The sequence below is a fragment of the Bombus vosnesenskii genome, unplaced genomic scaffold (assembly GCF_011952255.1).
Source record: "Bombus vosnesenskii isolate JDL3184/JDL3185 unplaced genomic scaffold, Bvos_JDL3184-5_v1.1 scf7180000013263, whole genome shotgun sequence".
Taxonomy (NCBI): Eukaryota; Metazoa; Arthropoda; class Insecta; order Hymenoptera; family Apidae; genus Bombus; species Bombus vosnesenskii.
This window is the reverse complement of record NW_022882923.1, coordinates 6517085-6541848: the sequence shown is the minus strand read 5'-3', so window position 1 is coordinate 6541848 and position 24764 is coordinate 6517085. Positions and strand designations below refer to the sequence as shown.

The following is a 24764-nucleotide window of genomic DNA, read 5'->3' as shown; positions in this document are numbered from 1 at the left end:
CTTCCGGTATCCTGTGAACAGTGCCAATAGCGCGTGTACGGTTTAGCACAGATCACGTAGGAACAGCTCGTTTCTTAAAACCGTCTAATTAGACCGACCGTTCCTTTCATCGACTTTCCTCTTCACTGGTGATGGAAAGTTGCAATGGATAGGGTAGTTCATTGTCTTGCCATGCATGTATATACGATACACAGATGTCTGCACGATCAGCAAAGGAATACAGGACAAAGAAGAAGAAAGGAGAATTCGCAGGGATCAGATACGATCTTGATAAGTCCTCGAGTTCAGCTAACAATCGTGTAATAAAATATCAAGAGAGAGTGTACGAGCCATATTCTACGAAGGATTTTACTTTTGACGTTTTACGTACATACTAGAACTTATCGCAGTAATGTAAAAACAAATCACAGAAACGAAAAGTCAAATACAGTTAATTGAAAGGATATCTGTGAATTGTGTGATTTGTTCGATATTAAAGCATTGTGGAAATATGATATCTGAAATTTGTTTTCTATTAAGTTTCTTTCTAAGATCCATAAGATTTTGTAATTTGTATTGAACGATTAAATACTATGTTAGAATAAAATATTAATATATGAATTTTTTAAAATATCAAAGTAATCGATAAAGTAGTGCCAAGTTGTTTACGAATAGTTAAATAAATTAAGAACAAACAATGTGACGTAACATTTATTAAATATTCAATTTAATGTAATAGTCCTAAGTGACTTACTTAGAGTTATCAAATTGTGTGTGACGCACACACAAAAACATCTACAAAACTTATTTTAACAATAGGGAAACTTAACGAATTAATAATGTGATTTATCTTGAAAACATTAATTATTATTCGTAAAAATAAATCAAAATCGAGTCTACTAAAAATTTTAACGTCAGGATAACGTTAATAAGATCATTAAGATCAGTATCTTAAATAAGGGAATGAAGATACAAGAACTATAAAATAAAAAGGAACATAATATACAATATTTTCCCAATAAAATAATTTACAATTGAACTGTCATTAACGGTAAATTATATTCCTATTTCATCAAACGTTACAAATCTTAATAACATTAATCCATAATTCCAAGTAACTTAAAAAATATACAACTTGTTTACATGCTATATACATTTCTTAGTAACATTTATCTTAAAATTACTAATAGTTGTTCAACATTCTGTACAAGTTTACAAGCTGCAATCAAGAAAGGTCCTTAGGTACGGACGTAAAACACTTAAAAATACTAAATAAATATCAAATTCTCCATACATGACCGTGAATATAGCATGCCAACCGGCATAATTTCTTAATTATAATTTTCCTAATTAATTATAAATTCAAATTATAGAACATCATTGTAATCGGCATAACTTTTCTACTTATAGGTCTCCTAATCCACTGTATCATTTCTCTTAAGAATCAGTTAAACCATGCTCACACTTGCATGGACTGAAACTGTCCAAACTGTTTTATGTATCCGTTGTAACGAGTTACAATAAAAAATACCATATACTTTCAGACGAATAAATTATGTCACAGACCTCGGTATCAATAAAAAATGTAGTTCGGAGAAATAGTAACATCTAATCTCTATATAAAATGTTCTCTTCCATGGTGTTTACATCAGAGCTTTGATTCAAAACCCAAGAGACCAGCTGTACTCTTGAAACATTCGCTGTTCAAGGGTTGAGAAATGATCTGGTTAACAAATTAACTAGATGACAGGGAAACTTTCGAGTTGACTGAGGCAGAACGAGGCACGTTTTTCGCGCTTTCGGTGTCCTCCTCAAGTGGATAAGGACTGAAAGGCTCGGTCTGCACAGCAACATCCTCGTAATCAAGTTCCAAGGCGTCTTGCTCGTAAATTGCATCGTGACTTCGCGGCCGAGCTACAGAAGGAATCCACGGTTGTGGCACGCCTTTTCCAAGTGCTAAGAAAACCGCAGCAGTTGTTAACAGAACGACGGAAGCGACACCGAAGACCAGCCGCCACGAACCAGCGATCTGAAATAAAAATTTTGTTGTTCATTATAGGAGAACTGTAAAATATGCCAGTAAGTGGTCAACTATTACTGATTTATAGTTGAAAGAAAGTGAAGTGTAACAAAATTTTAATTGTTGAATATTTTCTAAGTGACAGTTAATAAGTCATAAAGAAGTATGAGGAAGTTAGAATTCGGAGATCGTTAAAATTATTAGTACGATTTCACGAACGAATGTAAAAGACTTAATGTTTCCTGTGATGTTCCTCTTATGGTTAGAGATATCGTTAAACGTTTATATTTATGGCAAGACACTGACATTAAAATAGAAATTAAAGTGTCTGCACAGAAGTTACATTTAATTGAAATATCTACTTGGATGTATTATATTTATTCTAATTTCTGATAATTGTAAAAATGCCTTAAGTCAAACGTATGCTATTTCATCGAAAGACACATGAAATTACTTTATTAAGACTCGATAGAAAAATTAAAATTTAGATGATCGATGCTTTTTTTAAATGGGATGATATATATCTTTTCTTGCAGAGATTAAAACAAAAAATTAAACTTGCAGAGCCATGAAGGGCCTGAGTGACAAAGTAATTGGCAGCCAACAGTCCTGCTGCGCCTAGAGTCGAGCACAATGCACACGCAGCCGCTGCGCAAGCTGGAGATTCTACAGGTGCAAGATCTGCTATAGCTGCTAAAGCACCTGCTGGTGCAGTTCCAGAGACAAGAAGAGCAGCTATGCCTAACCAAGCTGCCCCTAATGCTTGACAACCGGCATAACCAGCGACAAAAAGTAGGGCAGCGGGAATAAAATGAGCTGTAATCAAATTACAAATTAAGTTACTCCATTTAATAGATCTCCTTCTTGATAGGATAAAGTACACAATTTGATAGAATTAAAAAATATAGCCATAAACTTTTCTTTTTAATGACATACATACCGGTATATACGACCAACTTTCTAGCTGTGGTTGTCGAAACTATTTTTGATTCGCGAACGTGATCTACAAGAAGGCCGCATGTTAACGCAGCCATGAAATGACCAATATGTGGTAACGTTGTTAAAACAGAATCCTGGAACCATTGAAAGCTAATTAAAAGTTTCCAAAGATTAATTTTTAGTATTAATAATTTATCTGCACAAACTATACGAGTATTATTAGGATTTAATTTATATTTTCTTTATACGGTTTCTAACATGTACCTCTAACATGCAAGTAAATAAATAAATCAAAGTATTTATTAAAAATAAGACAATTTTTTGTTGTTCATAATCGTTTTAAAAAAATTTTATACTTCTTCTTGATACAATAAAATGGAAGTCACAAAAAAGTATATCAGGATTGATGGAAAAAGCAATGAACTAAAATACAAAAATCAAAATATTTAACTCATTACCAAGTTCAACTATATATAATAATAATAAGATAGATAATATGTATAAGATTAATAAATATAAGATAGAATACTTACATTAGCTGTTGAGAATCCATAAATAAGTTTTAGATACTTTGTCATACCAAGGGCAAGCGTTGCATCGCCCCATTGATTTCCCATTGTTGCTACAGCAGATGCCCAAACGGGAACTGATCGTAGTAATTTTCCCCATGGTATCACAGCAGCCTATTTTATTATTAATTTTATGTTTTAGTCCATTATCATTTTTCATTTTCGTTACTACTTCATCATTAAATGATTTAATTACAATTCAATAACATTCTATAATCTAGAACCAGTTTTTATATAAACAACTGATTGTATATAGAATATATGTGTCTTATGTAAAATCAATTTCTTATTATCCAAACTTTAAATATTTTTTGTTGGGAATTAAATTACAAAAGCAAACAATATGTGTTCCTGTATAAATTTCTTATAAATAATTTGTTATAAGTAGAAATGTGTCACACAAAAACTTTTATCTCTTTAATAAAATCATGTTAATTATGTTAATAAAACTGAAATCATTTGTACTTGCTGTTAAGCGAGTTTTGGCAGTAAAAAGACTCATAAAAATAACGACTCGGTATATTCAATATTTAGCACGGAAATAATTAACTTTATGTGACGCCTCATTAATCTTTTAAAACAATGGTATTGCGATTGCACCATTGTAATATCGCATAATTCATAGAACATTAGCCTTTCTCTGTATGGTTCATGTCGTAATAATGACCTGAATAAAGGATTGCCAAAACCAGTGGAAGAAATTTCATGTACATTAGGTTATACAATAACGATGATAAGAAAAAAAATTTGATATAGGAAGAAACCCCAAATGTCATTAATCAAACAAGAATTTTATCTCTTTGCGGTTGCATGTCAAGGGGGATTAAAAATTTATGCCATTTCATTCTTTCAATTTTAGCACACAAGACAGTTCTATATTAAAATTTCATGTAATACTAGTGCGTATTATGTTAGAAATACAGATATACTATTGGTTATAAAAATATGAAACAATTTAATAAATATTACGAATTTTCAAATGAAGCTTGGTGAATATAAGATTAAATATCATTCGAAATACAAATGATTATATATAGAAGGAGAAAATTGTACAGCTTGTATTATTAATCTAAAATAATTCTATAGTTAGTAAAATTTTTTAAAAGCGACAATGATCTTACATTTGTATCGTGCTGATAAGATTTCGGCGAATCTTTGACAAATCGACCAAAAGCGAAGTACCAACACAGAGCAATGCAAACGAGACCATAACAAAGTGAATCTCGGCCAAGACATCGAACAACAGCTGTACCTAACCATCCTGTGAGACAGTATCCAACGCTGACCGCTGTTGAATAATTTATTATTACATCTCTTAATCATTCTTTCTTCATTTTTCATTAATATCTTCAATCAAATTATTGTTCACATATTGGTAGTACAACATTAAAAATTTACCAGCGTAGCAACTGAAGTACCAACTTCTGTGAGTGCTCTTAAACCAGGTCATAGCAAGCATGTGAGCAGCAGGCATAGTTGCCCCCTATAAATGAGGAATGATGTAATAATTTCTATGACGTATTGAATAATATCATTGTTCCATCAGTGACGCTTGTATTTTCCAGATATATAACTTTAAAATTATCGTATTAATGCTACGTAATTATTTAGAAAATACTAAAAACAATAGAAGGAAAGAAAGTATTGAATGTTAATATTCCTTTCAAAAAATATTTAACTATTCCTAAAATGATACGATATTGTTATCAATCTTTACGGACAATTTAGTTAGTTAATAAAGTTAATATATAGAAATAGAATAATTAACGTTATACAGACAATTTTAATATAAAGAATTTATAAATTGTAGTCTTTAATTCGTAATTACTGGAATTCAAAAATTCTACTTCTATTAATCATAAACGAATCGAATATATGGTAAAGTAACAAGCTTTTAATGAAATTTCAAAACATATTTTTCTAAAATTGACAATTCATAATTTTATCGTGTTCCTTAAAGTAATATGTACTATGGTATTTAATTCTTACTGTGCATAATCCCTGAAAGAGACGAAGTGCTACGTGAGACGGACCCCTCCATGCAGCTGGTACCAATAAAGACGCCAGACAAGCACTAAGAACTGCACGCGAAAACACCATAGATGGGCCTGATCTGCCCCATACTAAACACCCCCCTAAAATTGGACCAGCCACTTGACCCCATAGGAACGCTTCCCTCATTATGGATTCTGCACGTTCTTCCGGTGGTAACTAAAAATATAATTGTAATTTCCTATGAATGCACAAATTTTCGTAATTTACTTACAATATTCGTTTGACAGATTTCAGAAACATTCAGAGCATATACATTTTTAATATCATGTCGTATTTACCTCCATGAGTATAACTTCAAAGTCTTCGGTACGATTACGACTACTGATGTTGACCAGCATCTCGCAATGCCACGATGTGTCGATGATGGCATGATTGTCTTTCTGATTGGCGAGCAATGCGACCGAAGAACTCACTTCCACTGAACCACAAAGTGCAAATCCTACTGCAACGAGCGCAGCAACGATATGTCGCGCTCGTACAGCCGCTAATTATTAATATAATTATTAACATAAATATTAAACAATAATATTAATATTTCATCCATTCCATGTATAGAATTATCATTAGCGATTATCCAAAGGTATTATATTTGCAGATATTTATATAAAGTTCTGCACGATGGGTGTTATATACAGATTTGATTTGTTCGAATAATTTTTGTTTTTAAATTAATATTTGAACTTTTTGTTATCGTACTATCAGGCGACAATGGGCACGCAATTATGTGCATTGTATACATACATTATCGGCGACACTATACATCATCTTTAATAGAATATTGTTTGATTTTGATAAGATGATTAAACAGTAGATTTCGTAGTTTCTACCTTTAATTCAAAGTTAAGGAAATATCCCAATTGCATATATTACGATATGTAGATATATATTTACCAATATTGGTCACAAATATCTTGAAGATTATGTTATAATAAATCCATACATACAGGATGTCCCGGTATTGATGGTATAACTGGAGGGAGTGATTTTACATGAGAAAATAAGTCGAGAATAAGCAATAAATTTTTTTTATTGGAGACTTTGTTTTTGAGAAAATCAACTTTAAATTGCCTCCGAGTACGCGTGCACTTGATTATGTGTGGTTAAATGGATCTCCAGACACTTTATATACGATGAACTTAATGAACGAAATAAAAAGGTATAATAAACATTTAATCTTTTTCTGCTCCAATGTGTTATGTTATTTACCGATCAAATTGGATATCAAAACATTTATTTCTGTAGTAACAAATATTTTAAACTTGTTGTGTTATGTTAAACAACGTTTATTACTATTAAAGAAAGGTATCACGTGCGACGTAACTGCACAAATGCAACGTAATTGCACGAAATAATAATGCTACGTAACTGCACGAAATAGAAACACAATATAACTGCACAAAATAATAACGCAAGGTACTCTCAATCGCTTGCTTATCTTATTATACTGCTTGTTTTACTAAAAATATGTTGCTTGTTTCATATTTAGTTGAACGAACCTCGAACTTCTTTTGCGGCTTGTTTTATTTGAACACTGCTTTGTTTCACCAGTTGCACGCTACCTCTTTTGACGAAGTCTGCCATTTCACAAAACTCGAAAGGAGCAAAATCAACGACTACATACTACTTTTATCATTCCTTCTACTCCTATTATCTCTTTCCTATCCCCGCGCAGTATAAGAGATCTCGACTTTGGTTTCCTCTAAACGTAGCACAAATAATGATATTTAAAATAACTTGGCGATAAGAAAATTTTTATTCATTTCCCATCTTCATCTACTCCTTACACGATTTATTTTATGGCATGTTTGCTTTCGCGTAATGGTAACGTTACAAAGTAGTTTTAAAGTAGAGTAGGAAATTCTGGGTATATACATTGAGCAAGGAAGGGGAATTAATTATATAATAACAATTGTGCTACGGTTGATAAGCTATCGTGTTATTCATCCTATCGTCTGTGATACATACTGATAAGTTTCTAAATCTCAATCAGACAGGTGATAAGTGGCAATTACCAAAATTTTACAAAATCAATCTATAGATTGTAGATTATACAATACAGTGTTTATATCCATTTTACTACTTGTATGCAACTTGATTAGGTATATATCGATATCGTCTTTTAGTATCTTTATAAGGTAGACGCTTAATACAATCAAACGTAACACCAGTTCTACCCCATAACAAATATATTTATCGTTTAGTTGGATAGTGATTTGTTACAGTAATTTGAAATTTATCGAGGCGTAGAATTACCGATCGAATCATTCAGGCGCGAAACGAATAAATAAAAATATCCACGTGGAAGAAGAATTTTCTCTCACCTTTCATTTCCAGCGCCGCATGTCTCAACTGAACGCTTCCACGTTTAAGACGAACGAGCGCTGCCATACTTATCACACGTATCGATGTACAGCTGGAGTTTTCATTACGCGACACAGACTTAAATGATACAGACTTAAGCACATTTTATGGTGAAGCACGCCAATTTTTCACTGACACCTCTTTGCACGGTGATACGGGGTCAATCGGATAGTCGCGAGTTGCACGAACTATACTGGCCATCTGGGAATACGAGTGAATGAACATCTCCGTTAACGAGACTTGATACAATAAGTACCTATGCCAGGACAGCCTTGAAACACCGTTTGAGGCCTGCCTCGTGATATTTTGCCGACCGTGCCACAAAACGATATCACACACGTATTTCATACATGATAACAGACTGATTCCAAACATCAGATTTAGTTCGCTTTATCAGGACTCAGCGAAATATTAAATAACGCTGGAATTCCTGATTGTTTTGTTTTTCATGATAACACATCCAAGCAATACCTTTTGTTATTACGATCTTATTTTTGGATTGAACGATTTACTTGTGAAATTAAGAAAAGTGCTATAATTTCAATATCATCGTTGAAATATACTGGTGCTGATTCTCTTTTTTCTTATAAGTAGACTGCAGATTTCTATGCAATTTCGTAGTTTTATGAATACTACAATAGTAAAAGAATGGGACCAAAAGGACAAATTTTGCTTCATCCCTTAGATATTATCATGAGTATTATCTTTTGGTTATTTCATATATTTTTGGATATTTTGGATATAAACAAACATTTCCTATAAATGTTACTATAAGTGACTTATTTATAAGTATACTGAGAGGAAATGAATCATTTAATGTACATACACGTGAAATAGACGGCATATATTGTTGTTACTTTAATTGGTTATTTTAACTATTGATTTTTATAAATTCGAACTGCGATATTTATTCCTAAAATATCTACTTATCTTATAGAAGATTTTATAGTGAAAGTTTTTCAATATAAAAAAAAGATATAACTATTAGACTACGGATTTTTATGCATTTATTATTTATGATATTCAAAGCATAATGCTTTCTACAATATTTAGTACGTAAAACAATTTCCCGCTTCGATTTCATTTTTAATTATGTTCATAAAAATATAAATGTGCATAAGCATCCGCAGTCCTATAATCATTCCTACTTAAGTAAAAAAAAACGTTTGTGATTATAGATTGTTATTTGTTACTTGACCATAGAGAGTTAAACATGGAAAAAATTGTATGACTTTGCCCAAATGGCACCAACCAAAAACAAACATCTGTTTGATAAAAATTTATTTTGTATTTCTGTTTCTATTACTATATGTATTTATAAATAGCGTTGTACTAGAGTCGTTAAAAAAATAAGTCGGATACAAATATCTAAACCAACCTTTTTTACTATTTCTACGGTTTATTCTTATCCTCCTGTTATAGTATTTACTGTTAGAAAAAAATTACTCGGTCTATAAGCATAAAGAAGAATAAGTATTGTAGAAATTGACCACTGTTAGCGTTGCAATCTCATTCTAGACTGAGTCGATACTGTCGTATGTCACACCAAAATGACAAGAGAATCTCGTCTGTGACGAGATGACGAACAAACTAGAATTTTTGATATATTTATTCTGTCATTTGTTTATAATACAATACGCCACGTATGTACATATATACCTGATTAGCAAAGCTTTCATATTCTAAGCTTGCGATGTTTATTATTTCTAATATGTTATTTCATTTCTAAAACATTATCACTATCAATATCTTTAAAAACATGTTTCCTTTTGCATTTTTTGTTCAGATACGAAGTAATTTTTTCAAAGATCAAAAATAAAACGCATGTTACTTTACCGACCATTGGTTAAGAACACGTACGTCCCAAGTACCCAGCAAAGGACCCCCTCCGGTCCCCATTGGATCTTTTACCAGACCCCAAAAGGTTGCGCGTCAGGTGGTCTTTTTCCCTCTTGTTTTCTCCCCCACCATTCAGCGAGAAACATCGTATCGTACTACCTGCAAGACGATTGGTCAGTTCAGAGACAGGTCAAACGGCAACACATCGGTTAGTTAGTGTTTCTGTCACATTCATCTCTACGTTTGGAAGCGTAGTCGAAGTTGTCGTTGAGATCGCGTTTCGAATTTATCTGAGGTCTGTACCGAGCCACGTGAACGAAACAAGCGCGCGGTTTCGTGTCTTTGAAAGCGTGTGCGAGTGGCGAGGGACGACCGATCGAGGGAACGGTGAATTCCTGCGTGCTTTTAGCCGCGAGCTTTTCAAACAGTGGAAATTATGCGCCGCGGTGACGCGAGTGTACCGGAGTGTTTTGACACGAGCGTGGTGCGGTGATTTCTGTGAAACGTCGCGTTCGATGAATGAAGAAGACGCTGTTACGCACGGGAAATAACGCGGGAAGAACGAACGTCGAGGTGAGTGCCACTGTTTTTCTACAACGATCCCGCGAATTTGAGGTTAGGTTAGGGCTGTACGTGACTGTCCCTCATAGATATTACCTTACGGTGGGCTGGAGTGTGTTGCGTATTCGCCCACGAACAATACGCTCCTTTGAAGGGTTCAGGCATCCGAATCCAGTCGGGGCTTCAAAAATGGTTCTTTTCACTTCTAAACGATGCGTGCCGGCGCATGTCTCTCTTCCTCCCTGGCCCCCCTTTCTAGAATGTGAACCTCTCCGGGATCCTGCTGTGTTTCTACTATAGTCCTCTGCAACAGGTAGTGATGGGCCAATATTTCCGCGCGCGCTCTCCCTCGCAGGTTTGCTTCGTTTCTGTTATCGCGAGACTTCGCGTCACGTTTCTTTCTCCTGATAAATATGTATGAAATTTTTCAAGTACTTCAATCGAATACTTTATCGATCTTTTCGTCGTGTCGATATTCTACGTTTGTAAGATGCTTTGGATGTTGGACGTTCGATCATTCAAAATGTTCTGTGATACATATATATATCGTCTAATAGAAACTTCTTTTCTTGTTAGAGATCATATAGAACTATTCAGTCCATTATTTTGTCATGTAACTCTGCACGTAGGAGAAACTTTATGTTATTATTCGTTCATTTCTAACGTACATACATCAAACAAGTTTTCGTCTACATATACCAGATGTAGATTCATATCAGATTCACGTCAGATTCACATGGATCTATTTATTCAAATATTTCGTAATACATCTTTTCGTTTCATACAAATTTCATATCTGCATTTATTATTTCATATCTTCTATAAATCAAATGTCCTAGTTCGTATATCTTGTGACATATTTTTCTGCCCAGTGAGAATGTCATATTATACAGGAATATATACATGTGTAATATGTATATAATATTTCATATTTCATTTGGTCGGTAGTTTTAATATCCCTGTTCATATAGTTGTATTAAAATCACGTTTACATCAGATTTATATAGCGCCATATTTAATTTTCCATCTAGGGAAGAAATATTTTTAGAAGTTTCGTAATAAGTTCGTTTCTCATGATTTGTATTTTTCTTTCGGAACAGTTCGGTTGGAACGTTTGTATCGCGTATCCCCAGCGTTTTAAATTATTTCGTGCCTGTCGTTGATGCATATTTGTGCTAGACTTTCGAATAATTTAGACTCGTAGGAAATGTCTAGTGACATCCGTCTGAAACGTGCTCCGTAAATATTAAAAGGGGTACCGTTGCATTCATACGTGCTCGATTTTCGGTGTGCAATTTGACCCGCATTACACGTTATGCGCTTTTACGTAACGTGTGTAGATTTTGTAATCGAATGCCTATCACGTCGATATTCCACACTTTGAAAAGAATCCGTTTGGGAATAACACGTGTACGTTCGGTCGTGAATAACACGTGTAAATTCGTTTACGTTCGAATTGATTTTACAACGATATTTCCACTGTATTTTATTTGTAGTTTACTATCATCTCTTAATGTAACGATATTGTAGTGAAAGTGTAGCGATTATTGCACTTATCATTTTTGGAGCATCCTGTACTTCCTTCTCCAAGCGATATCACGGAAACGTACATGAATGAAATAAGATAAGATACACTTGCATCTCTAAAAACCATAGATTAAAATCGTAGAGTGAGAAGAATAAAAATTTCTTTTATGACGATATGAACCTATTATTACTCTGAAGAATTTGTTATAGAATAATTTTAATTCAACTGTAACTTTTATCGTTGTACCTCTTGAGAGATTATCGTTAATTTTAAATTATAATTAAAATTTCTTCGCGTTATTACACAATATGAAAATTTTCGTTACTTTTTGTATATACTTATTTGCTCTTCCTTATTGTAGAAATAAATTTTATATTATTACACGTACAGCTCTAACTAGCAAAAATAAGCATTGGTAAATTTAGACATCGTATAAATCGCCTAAATATTCAATGCTAATTTTTCTCCCCTATTTGAAATGCAAGAAAATTCCATTCGGAGTTTTACAAGACCTAAATCTTAACGAAAGTGGGTAACTCACGTGCTCGAGCAAGAATATGATCTTTTATTGCGTGTTGCGCGTTTACACTGTGCTGCAGTTATGAATAATTTATAAAATCATTGCAAGTTTATATTCGAGAATTTACATCCTTGAGTTATATGAAAAACAGAAGAAAGCTCTTGTTGGCTCTGTATTTTCACTTTTACTCGCCCTTAAGTATTCTTCAAAGTTTCGTTTGCTACTTAATTTTCAGTCCATACGTTCCCTAAAGTTCTTGTTTTACATTTATGTCGGGAGAAAGGGTATTTATGCTGATTACATGGAAATACAGCTTGCACGTACTTTGGTTTTCGTTCGTCAGTAAAGAGTCGAGTATAAACTCGACAGGATTTCGTATAGTTATGTGAAAATGTAATAAAATGCTGAGAACTATTTTTTTATTGTATAGAACGAGTCGCGTAGAGCCATTTGGTTATACAGTGGCGTGTATAAATTTCTGCTCAGTTAGGCTTTCCATTATATATTTTAAAAACGATACATAACAGATTTTTATCAACGTGGTATAACTCATGAACACGCCTTACTTTACTTGCAAAATTGGAAAACCAGGATATTCAAAAGTTTCCTGTGTCATTTTATTTTATAGATGTCTATACATTACTTACGTGATAATGTAACAGTTTTAGTATGACTCGGGTCGTAAATCATTATTAATATTTTGTAGTTATGCGTTTTGCAATGATAAAGTCAGAAAGCTTTTTATTTCATCCTTATTTATGATTTGAAAAATGCTATGATGCTTGAATGCTCCAGCTTATTTATGTAATGTTTCAACTTCATATATATTTAACTGAATTTAAATCCGGCGATTCTATTGACTAAATTGAAACTTTTACTCTGTTTGAAGATAACCATTGTCAAACTAAAACTATGTACTTTAAAGTATGTTTCATCTGAAATGCGTAGTTTCTGGTTGTTTTTAAAGATAGAGGAAGAAAATTATTTTTCATTTTTCACTTGTATTTAGTTAAAGGAAATAGACGATATAAGAGATAATATGATAGAGCAGTATTTTAGAATGTTTGTACAAAATCATGTATATGTTTATATTTATTATCTTAAATTTATTATTTCGCTTGTATCGTATTAACTTATAATTTGTAGGGGATCGCAGCGACTCTTTATATTTACATCTGTCTCCATCGTGTCTCAATTAAACATAAGCTAAATTCTAGAAATTAATCACAAGTCTTTCGGATATCTTTTGGAATACATAGCAAAAAATCTGTCTGGCTGGAAACTTCTGCACGTCACTTACAAACAGTTGCGCGCATTTGGGTCGCGTATAAATGATTAAAAAAAAAAAAGAAACTGTCGCAAATTTAGAAAAAAATAGATTGCAGTGGACTCGTGGAATGTTTTTTTCGAAACGTGGTTGGTCAATGCATCGAACCATAAACACGACCAATGATATGAAGAAGAATGCAATCACGCTTCTGTGAAATATCGCAAGAAAAGCAAGCAGGAATTTCATGACTATAGATCTTATATACTATATAGACTCATTGCAGAATGTAAGTGTTAGTGATCGCAGAAACACGAGCAACAGGTTGCCAGTCGAACTTTCAAAGGATCCAGTTTTGATGTAATTAACCATAGGAGATTGTACTATGCGCGTATAGATCCATTCTGTTTCGTTACGATCTTCCGCAAATTTTACGAGACGATCGTTGATCGTTTGGTTTCATTACGATGTTCCGCAAATTTTACGAGACGATCGTTGATTGTTCGGTTTCATTACGGTCTTCCGCAAATTTTACGAGACGATCATTGTCCCGTTTCGATCGATTTTCAATTGCATGGAAGCGAGGCCTTGAATTACGTGAATGATAGTGTGTTCGTCGCTTGAAATTATTCGGATGTGGAAGATTAGTTTAATCGAGTTGATCATTAGTTAATGGTTGATCATTTTATGGTTTGAAAAGTAGTTTTGTACCATTATTTCTGGTGACCTTAACGGGTATTATGAAGAAGAGAATTATATATAAGTTAGGAAAAAGATACTCATGCTATTTATTGTTAATAAGAAACGTCAGATTTGTAGTAATTATATAGTATTATTTTGCCAGTGATACAAATTAGTGGAAAATTAATGATTAGAAGTAGCAGTTGCTACGTTCTTGTGAAATTTGCCGGCTGTTAATTTCAATTTTGTTAAAAAACTTTGCCTTATTTGCAAACTTGCACGTGTCATTTATTATACGTGTATTATTTATTATATACATTTGCTCTTTATACATGCATCTTTGCTGTTTGTATTAATATCGGAGACTTTTTTTATCGATTTAGAAGAATTTTTATTTAATAATAGATATTTAGAAATTAAGAAAAAGTTAAAAATGCAACGATGACGAATATGTGATTTTAAAGATACATCAACGTAGAATTTAAGGACTTGTTATTTAAAAAAATCGGTTTTCTGTGCATTCACCACTTACACATTTCACTGTTCGCAATATTACGAGTCTTATGATTTATAGGAGAGGAAACCATGTTAAATCTAAGAGAATACGGCTATATCAATGAAAAATTCAACACAGTACTCGAAGCTAAGCTGGACATTATGATTCACTCGTACATACATTTATTCAGGTTTGATGAAAGAAGGATATTCATTTTGCTTGACAATGGCACCAATGCTCGTGACTTTTACCGGATGTACAAATAGATGATTGACCGTGTCTGGCGTAACACGAACAGTTCCACAGCAGAAATTTCTTTCAAATCTGTTTCAAATCTGCTACAGAATGAACAATTTCGATATGCTGTTTCGTTTCGCAGTTACGCGCTGCGATTCGATACGTTCCGGATATTCATAGAGCATACTTTAATTTACCTACTGATTGTGCAATGCTAGAAATACTTAAATATTTAAGTGTACCTGAATATACTATAAATGCTTAATTTTAACATTTTGCTTTGATAGATGTCAGATTATATTTCAAGTATTTAACATTTTGTTTGATAGCGATACACATATGTGACGCTTTAAGATCAATTTAGTTTTATTTTATTAGCTTAGTTTTTATTTTAAATGAGTAGATATATACATACGTAAATAATGTGCTTGGTTAAGAAAGAAGGAACAAACCTGAGACGATTATTATTTACAATAAGAACATATTTTATTATTAGATATAGTGTAAGAACAGGTAAATATAGCGTAGTATAAATATTGTATAGGTAAAAATATAGTAATATAGTGTAAAGATAAAACAGATAAAACTAATCTGTGATGAACGGTTTGTTCCAATTCACTGTAACAAACGTACCTATTCAAGTGCTATGATAGACACTATACATAATCATTCTCACATTTTGCATAAAAATTATCAATATTAATCCTTGTAAAAGTGCCTGTATATGTTTAGTGATAGATTATTACACAATAAATGCCGCTTTCTTATTTTCTTATTTCAAACATTTTAAAATCCTAAAACATTCCACAATTGTCTTAGTTCGCGCGTTATTTAAAATAACAAATACACCAGATTTTTAAAAATCTAGGATAAATAAATTTACGTAATTGTAAAGATAAGGATTTACGAGGTCTAAAATTAAGGAATTGCCATAATTCGTTGAAATATAGGGCACAATTATAATCTTTACAACGATCACACGTTTCTCCCGTTATCGTTGCATTTCATATATTATTTATTATATTTGTTTAACGAGTTCGAACAGATTATAACTAAATATACATGAACTTTCGAATTTATAGTCAGAAAAACGCAGTACTAACGGTATATGATCACAAATATTGTCACAAATCTCATACTCACTGTTTCCTTGATGGAGGAATTCAGGCGTAAAAGAGTTCAGTCGTTCAGTCTTCAAATAGTCTTATCGGATCACCAAATTCCTACTTTTTTGTTCATCGTGTTATAACGAAATATACAATATTTTCTCTCGAATGATTTAAGTGGAGCATAAAATCTTATACATATACATTATCTACTTAAGTTCTGGCAAGAACGGGTAGTAAATTATGGATATTATTGATTATTTTGTACAAAAAGGAATATCCAACTGCCAGTCTTTTTACATACAACGAAGTAACCATTATTGATTTATATGATCATAAAATGATATCGATTGAGAATTTAATTTCTATATTGCGAGTCTTAAGAATTTGTCACGCTTTCTCTAAAACTTGCTTACATATGATACCTGAGTAGATAAGTGTGTTTTTTTCTATCAGCAGAATTCTATAGTACAGTGTAGCAGAGTAGAATCTCGATTTATTAGAAGATTAGAATTAAAACGGAACGATCGATTTATTTTAATGTATTATGGGTAATTAGACTTGTTTTAAACTACGAATTCAAATATTAATATTAATAGTAAGCAGTAGCATAATCAACAAAAAACATATTTTTTCAAAAATTGTAAATTTTTGTGAAATTTAAATCCTTCCTTAATGTATTGTAGTATAGTGGATCCTCGATTATTAGGAAACGATTGATTATTGGGAAATTATTACTGTCGACATATTATCGATCGATAATCGAATTAACAGAAAATTTCTTTCATAAAAAAAAAAATTGAGCGTCGAAAATAGAAACTCGGGGAAATTATTGTTTACATTTTCGTTGAAAAGTTTTTCTTCCTGTTTAATATTAACATTTACAAGATAGTTCCAGACAAATATAATCCTTTTCCTTCTTCCAATTCATTATTTACAATCATATCAACATCTATATTTAGCAGTTTACTTGGAGAATTACAATACTTTGAAGAAATTGCTTTTCTAGAGATGCTTTTTTGAAAGTTTTAGCGATTATAACGTTTGATTGAATCTCTTAAAGTTATCCTTACTGAAAAGAAAGCAATATAAGAACGAAGACGTAAAAATATAAAAATTCGTACATTCAAACTGCATTTTCTACGAGTAGTTCAGATGATAAAGCTTCTGTAATGTATTGGGCTGACAACTAAGTGATTGCGGATTTTGTCCACCTGATGACAAAATCCGTAATCACTTAGTTGCCAATCCAATATCATTCACGCGTTAGATCCAATTACAAAAGAGAAGAAAAATATGCTCGGGACGAAGCAACGACAAAAAGAAAGTGAGAAGGTTTTCTCTGCCAGCGATCTAGTTAATTAGTATGTCGTGTTTCATGGATCATTTGCATAATTTCCGCAATGACTATGAATGAGACGCGGGATATCTTTTCGAGTGCTCTGTCAACCTTGAAACGTCGATTATTAATATCGCACTTGTTTCCTTCATTTTCATTCCGAAACTGTCAAATCGTGAAAGTTACTTCAGCGAGTTATACGCGGTTGAAAACGAAGGAAAGAAAGTTGCAGTTGTTACGACGCGTGCTTTAAAATCGTGTGTACGTACATACGTACGCATTTTCGTACGCAACTTGAGTAACGACGATATTAAAATTCGCGTATCGAAAGAGAAATCCATTCGGCGCGGTGAACGCTCTTTTGTTGCATAGGAATGGAATGTCTGTTATGTTTCGGTTTAAAGCGAACATTATGTTGAGAAGTACACTCGAGAATTGAAGTGTGCAATTAGGAAGAGAAACTAATGCACTGAAACAGTTTCTATCAGTTGCGTCTAACGTCTACTGTGGTCTCCGTCGAATTTTTACGTTTACTTACTCAGTCAAGTAGGAACGAATTTAGTCTTATAATTAGGCAATGAGAATTGTTTTAATGGAAGAAGAGAAAGTGACTGGGGAAAAAGGAACACGTAGTAATAAAGAGTAAGATTGAAAGGTGAAGTTTATCTCTTCAAGCGGACGCAATTAATGTAGATATTTTCTCTTTAGATTGAAGTATCGTTACGTGTTTTAAATTGCAGTTGTGAAAAATTTCAAAAATTGCGACTTTGATCGTAAAAAATGCCAAATATAAAATGTAAAATATTGAGAATATTGAGATACAAAGTGTAATATATAAATATAATTCTATGATTGTACGAGCTTTTGGTTGAAAGATGGGTCAATTAACGCATTACATAAGAAAGAAATTCTACCTAGCTGTATAAAATAATAATTATGCAGGAAAATGATTATTTTCGTGACACGAAGTTATTTCATCTCGCGCTAACCGAACAACTGACAATTTGCGTAACAAATTATCCTTTGTAACCAACATATACATTATTAAAACGATCAATATTCATTCTTTCGTCAGGTGGAAAGTGCTGTTAGAATTTACAATACATGTACCAATTATATCGTTATATGCTTCCTGCTGTGACTCGAGTAATTACTCGAAGACGTGAGACAAATAGAAAAACGATTGATCGGGATCAAAGCATGCGGGAAGCGATCGCGAGAAATCGTCGTTGCTCGTAACGAGGCCATTGCCGGTGTATTTTCTCAGTTATCTAGGAAACGGTTTCGTCCGTTCATGGCAAGTTTTTTTCATCTTTCCGTTGCTGCGGTGTGCGCTACATAACAAACTCGACGAGACAACTAAGTTGAGCGCGATCGTTTTACAGAAATCGTTTTCCAGGCTACGGATGGCTCCAGCTATTTTCCGTGTGCGAACGGTAAGCCTGAAATTAAACGTGTTATACCGTAAATATAAATTGTTATGAAAAAGTCGAATAAGCAAGTAGATACATAAATCAGTCGAATAATTCATAATTCTTTATTCGGAATCGATTTCACAAATGACCAACCGGAAAATCATTGTGAAATTAAACTTTGCAAATAGAACAAAAATGTATAAGTAGAGTGCAGCTTTATTTCCACGGTGAAGCATAATGGATTTATCATTTATGATTGGTCCAGGTCGTATTTCTTACTTCTCAACGTACATGTTCCGGTAAGAAATAGTTTGAGGCTACAGACACGCATTTCCTGCACCTGTCCTATATGTAACACGTTGACCATGGACATGGATAGGTACGTAAAGTGATGTACACACGTGCATGCATTGCTGGCCGTCTTGCATAATTGCGAAGCAATACAGTGCGATTTTTCGCACTTGGTCATTTTGCCTTATATCGCACTATGGATTACATTTCGTTTTCTTCCTTCTCGTTGGTTTTTTCTACTAGCGCCAGTGAAACGTTATTGGTGTATCGCGCATGATTTTCAATGTAAATTGATACTTAGGGAAACGTATGAGCTTTATCTTGTCATTATGCCATGATAGCGTGCATCTTGGAAATGCACGTTGTCCATTAATGTCCAGGTTTTGTTTTTACCTTTCAAATATACCTACCGTACAAGTATATACTAAACTTCGAATCACTTTTCGGTCTTGAAATATTTTATTGGCTAACGTTTGAAACGTTCTATTAGAGAGGCAAAGAAATATCGTATCGTACATGTATTTTCAAAATGACACGGCTTGAACAAGATTTTCGGGAGAAGCGAAAAGTTGTTTGGAATCTTAAAGGAATTATTTATTTAAACGCGTAAAATTAGCGAAAAAGTAGATTCTAAAGGACAATGGCCAAATATTATTCTTGTAACTTTTCATTTTTATATTTGAAATTTTTCTTCAACGATCTTGACGTTCTAATTTTAATTCTCCTGGCAATTCTTTGAATTATTTTGTATCATGACACTTTCAAAATACGCGTGTAAAGTAGCATGAGAAATGCGTGCTTTACCTTGCTGCATTCTTTGGTTCATTTTCGATCGAATCGATACTATCGTTAGGAAATTTCTTAAACTTGAGGAAAATATCAATATTCAAGTATGATTTCGAGTTGTATGCTAATGATTTTTTTTTCAATACTAAAATCCTTTCTCTAATTGAAATCAAAGCGAGAGTGGAAAAAAATTTCAGGGAACCATAATTGAAACAAAAATTATAAAGTTCGCGAACGATAACATTCTTCGCGAAGGAATATACTTCAATTGATTCTTGTAAGAATGTAGAGGAAACTAGGGATGGATATCGTATTTCAGAATTAACAATTTTTTTTTCTCTGGTTATTAGGCGTTTAAGGAATTTCTTTGTTGCAACAGGGAAAGGTAAATATCTGTCATTGTTAAAAAAGTAGTATTGTTTCAATGCTCGCATAAATTGTCTGCTCTTTTTGTAATTGGGTTAGTATAACGTGTGACGACCAGGCAACTGTTGCAACTGTAGATACTAAAATACTTGAAAAATAAAAATAAATCGTATTTAGGACGTAAAATGAAAAACTATATATAAGTAGTATAAATTTAGAATTTTATCAAAAATTCTGCTTATCTCAATATATTTAAATCAATACTTTTTTTTTTGTTTGAGTATTCTAAAACTCGTGTGATTCGTCTTCATTGCAGTATCTCTATGTTTCTTATTTATCTTTCCATTATACTTTTTTCTCTTTTTTTTTTGTAGTTCTTTCCTTCATATGACAGATGGAAATCAATAGCCCAATTTACGTGAAAAAACAATCCGCACTTGTTATTGTTGCCACACTTGCTGCAGTACTATAAGAACGTAAAATATTGATAAAGGTACCATAGATGTATCATAGAGAAATTGAAAGAGAGAGAAAGAATTATGTTTACTCAAGTGAACATAATTCGAATTTTGTCACCTAACAGTAATAACAAATAATAATAAATTGCCACTCATATATCAAACGACTATAAATTTATAAAAAGTATACATATATTTGGTATAAACCATTTGTTTGTCATTTAAAAACTCAATTGTACAAAACACGACGTTTAGCTCACGTGACATCACGAATTATTATAATATTTGGTTGTTTATGTAAAATTGCATTTTCCGATTATTTCATTGAAAATATTTATTTAGTTATAGCTCAGTTTCGTCTTTACTCAACTCACTTTTAACTTAACAATATATTAAAAGTGATGTTTCCAAGTGCATTTCCATAAAGGTAAAAAAGTTACATCGATATGCTGCACACGTTCACGGACGTTACCTCTTTTAGCCACACTCGTCGCTGTTTGCATTCGAATGTAAATTAGTTTGACTAATGCCTCGATGGAACGTCTTGAAACCTTTATCAAAGTCATTCGTGATTTATCGGTCATTCCTTATTTATCTCGTAAAAAGAGGAACGATCATTCTTGACAAATATGTATCGAGATACAGAATTATTACATCTACTGCAAATTTAAAAATGTACAATCGTTGTTTACTATAATAAAATAAACCTTCGATATCGTGATTCAATTAGGTTCATTGTTTAAAGACACGATAATTAGTTTCGAATTTAGTATCTATATAATCGATCCTGTGTACAGAGAGTAGTTGCAGCAATGAAGTGTAATTTCAGAAATAGAAAATAAATAGTATACCTTTTTTTATATCTTTTTACAGCCATAACATAGAACAGAAACAGAAATTAATTTTTTATTTAAAACAAAAGTGTCAAATCAATATTCCATCTCTTTTGGCGATAAATATGTTTTCTAATTACGTTTACGCGCGGCTATTTAAACGCAACGAATGATATTCTTCTTGCATCTAATTATTCTCAACGTCCAGCTGGTTCTACACATCCGAGAAAACATTGTCGAAGTAATTTTACACTCTCATGCGAGTGCATGCAAGTGCGATCACGAACACCTATTCGTTAAAATTCAGGACTTAATTATTTCTTTAAAGGCATCGAATTGCCGATCGTAATCCGACAGAACGAAGTGAGCGATTAAATTGTTCTGGCGTAAAAACAAGGGTTCCATGAATCTCGTAACCCCGTCTTTCAAATTAAAATACGGCAATTTGTAAGCGTGTAATTATCGGTGTTATCGTTGTTTGATTTTAATTGACTTCTAAAGATGATCTGTAAAAATAAAAGTAGCTGTTTAGGCGACCTTCGCGCGGTGAGCCTTTTCTCCGTGGAATAATAATGAGCGAATTTCCTTAATGCATTTGCGTTCACGTCTAGCGCGTCGAGCTATCCGTGCTCTAATTTGCATTAACCGTTGCCTCGGATGCCCGTTAGTAAATCATTAATTTCAATGTCGACTGTGAAACGGTTTCGCCGGAAAATGGAACGTTGCGTTCAACGATGCGAATTTTACGTGGGCTCGTTAATTTGCGCGGAATGAACGCATGGATTAAACGATGTGATCGAGGTATGTAATTGGATCTTGTAATCATTCGTGTTTTTTTCTTTTCTTTTTCTCTTCTCCTTTTTTCAAACATCACGTTTGTTATTTATTACAGCAAGCTGGACGTTTTATCGACATTAGGTACAATGTTCATTATATGTACTATGTATCATGTTCAGGTATACATTACGTAAGATGTATTATATTTGACGATGCGGAATCCTCATTATGGATTTTAATATTAATAAATCTTGTTATTAGGCAGTAAATTCAACTGAAATTTTTAAGCTTTGTAGCGCTGCATTTAAGGATTATCGATAGGCTTTGCTGCTGGAGAAGCATATTTAAAATCACACGATCGTGTTTTATATTATCGTGATTGATTGATTACAATTTTGTGCATCAAAGGGATGATAATTATGCGGTAAGCTACGTAAATGCACGTAATTTGTATCTGACCATAATTGAGACTTCAAGTTGCTTACTAGACACTTATAGTTTCAAAGTCACTCCATGGAGATGATGACGTAATATTGAGCTCATTCCGCTAGAAATTTACATTCGATTTCGGGTCGCAGGAATTTATATGAGTCATACATTTCTGAAACAAAATCGCAAGTGATGTATCAATTAAATAGAATAAATTGTTTTTATTGTTTATTTAATTCTTAATGCGTAAATGGCAATACATTCGAGTTGTAAAACGCAGAAACACTATTTAATTATTCATATTTTTGTAGATAATATCAGAACAAGGGCTCCCATAAATTTTGCTACGGTCACCGCATCATATATTTACTATTTTTATTTTATTATTTATTTTAAAGCTTTTTTACTTTTAAATGGGCATAGATTGGACAAAATTAAAGTCTTCTCTTACAAAACTGGAAAGCTTGTTACAACTTGCTTTCAGTTTCACGCAAATTCCACACTCCTGACAGAGTTAACGAACGAAGATCACAGGAGAAAAACATGATAAGTATATCTACATGAATAATCTAATTTTAATTTTACTTTATGTTATAAGGATGATTTTAATATCACGTAAGTGAAAATGCAAATGTGTAATGATTAAAAAAACAATAACATTATTTTCATGCTATGACAAACAATTCTTTTAGAATTTTAAAAAGCACGATAAAATACATGTTCGTTAAAATGCATATTGCAAAGAAAAGAAGAAAGATAACTTTTGTGAGATAAGATAGACAACGCATCGAATATTAAAACTCCTCTATGAAAATTAGGAAGTTTCTTATAATGTACTCTTTTTGTGTGGTTCAAACGCGAATAATTTACAAGATATCACAAAATCATTATAATACGCGATAACGATATTTATATTTGCATAAAATTTAAACTAACATAGAACAATATAACGAAACCACAATAGCCATACCACGACCCATAAAAAATATTTCATAAACGAGCAGAACAATATCATCACTCAGGTCATACAATAATATGCACTGGCATACAGCAGTATGACATTAACCGGTCAACAATATCTTAATGCACGGAAGCACGATAGCTTATCGAGCGAAAGAACTGCAACGAGGCGAACGAACACGATACAAACGGAAACTTTTCATACATCGCGTTTCGTCGTTGAGATTCGTTTTCTCTGGCGACCGTGAGCTCGCGCATAGTCCATAAATTGCAAATTTCTCTGTACTTTCACATCAACTGCCTAGTTTCGCCTATACGAGACCGCAATTTCAGGGTCAAAGGACATCACTGTGACCTTGATTCTTGAGGCCATCTCGGTCACGAGAGTTTGTTTATAATGGAAAGTATATTAATAGAATTGATATAGTAATCGTGTGACCGCTTTACGGAATCAACTCTTGGTATCTGAATGCGAGAACGACCGATTTGTGATTAATTGTTACGTACACTTTCTAATTAAGAGTAATTATATTAAGAACTTAATGAAAAGCTAAACTTGTTGTGATTCGTTCAATTTTTATACTTCAATTTTGTTCTTTATTTTAACAAACGTGGAAGACTTTTAATATTCTTCAGCATAGAAACGAGAACTTATATTCTATATGTATATCAATATCAAAATTCTTTCATATCGTTAATTTATTAATTTTTTTAAGTAGAGTCTTTAGCGCGATTAATAGGATGCATTTCTTTATGAAATCGTTTGGGAAATTGTTTCATGAAATATCAAACTTTAAAGGATTATAAGATGTACACTGTGCCCTATTGTTCGAACGTATCAGAAGACTTGCTTAATTTTGAATTGCAATTAAAGAACTGGATAAATCCTGTATACGAAGGATTAATAAAACAGAGAGTTTCTTTTCAACGATTTTGTTTCTCCTCGTGATCC

The 24764-nt window shown here is 32.8% G+C and overlaps 2 protein-coding genes across 4 annotated transcripts in view; one reads left to right on the top strand and one right to left on the bottom strand.

Annotated features, from left to right (window-relative positions):
- Positions 1–1019: 1019 nt before the first annotated feature.
- On the bottom strand, positions 1020–8201 carry LOC117232212 (sialin-like). 2 transcript variants are annotated; one of them, XM_033491450.1, is made up of 9 exons: positions 7884–8201; positions 5841–6046; positions 5497–5718; positions 4906–4990; positions 4629–4795; positions 3472–3621; positions 2940–3072; positions 2562–2815; positions 1020–2008 (listed from the first exon to the last, which is right to left on the bottom strand). In XM_033491450.1, the coding sequence occupies exons 1-9, from the start codon at positions 7948–7950 to the stop codon at positions 1715–1717; spliced, it is 1578 nt and encodes a 525-aa protein (XP_033347341.1). In that variant the 5' UTR covers positions 7951–8201; the 3' UTR covers positions 1020–1714. The 2 variants fall into 2 exon arrangements, with proteins under 2 accessions (XP_033347341.1, XP_033347332.1); XM_033491441.1 differs by lacking the exon at positions 7884–8201 and adding an exon at positions 7059–7384.
- Positions 8202–9938: 1737 nt separating this feature from the next.
- LOC117230666 overlaps positions 9939–24764 on the top strand; it is a 148433-nt gene continuing 133607 nt past the window's right edge. For both annotated transcript variants that reach the window (XM_033488371.1, XM_033488363.1), the window contains exon 1: positions 9939–10335. The gene's annotated coding sequence lies outside the window, so the exon portion shown is untranslated. The remainder of the gene's footprint in view (positions 10336–24764) is intronic.

Bases quoted from the DNA above. Each gene is read 5' to 3' on its own strand.
- LOC117232212 (XM_033491441.1), bottom strand. From the start codon at position 7,143: ATGGCAGACTTCGTCAAAAGAGGTAGCGTGCAACTGGTGAAACAAAGC. The intron at 3,622-4,628 runs GTAAGATCATTG...ATAATAAAATAG, and splicing joins CTTATCAGCACGATACAAAT to GCTGCTGTGATACCATGGGG. The intron at 2,009-2,561 runs GCAAGTTTAATT...TTTTTATTTCAG, and splicing joins CTCAGGCCCTTCATGGCTCT to ATCGCTGGTTCGTGGCGGCT.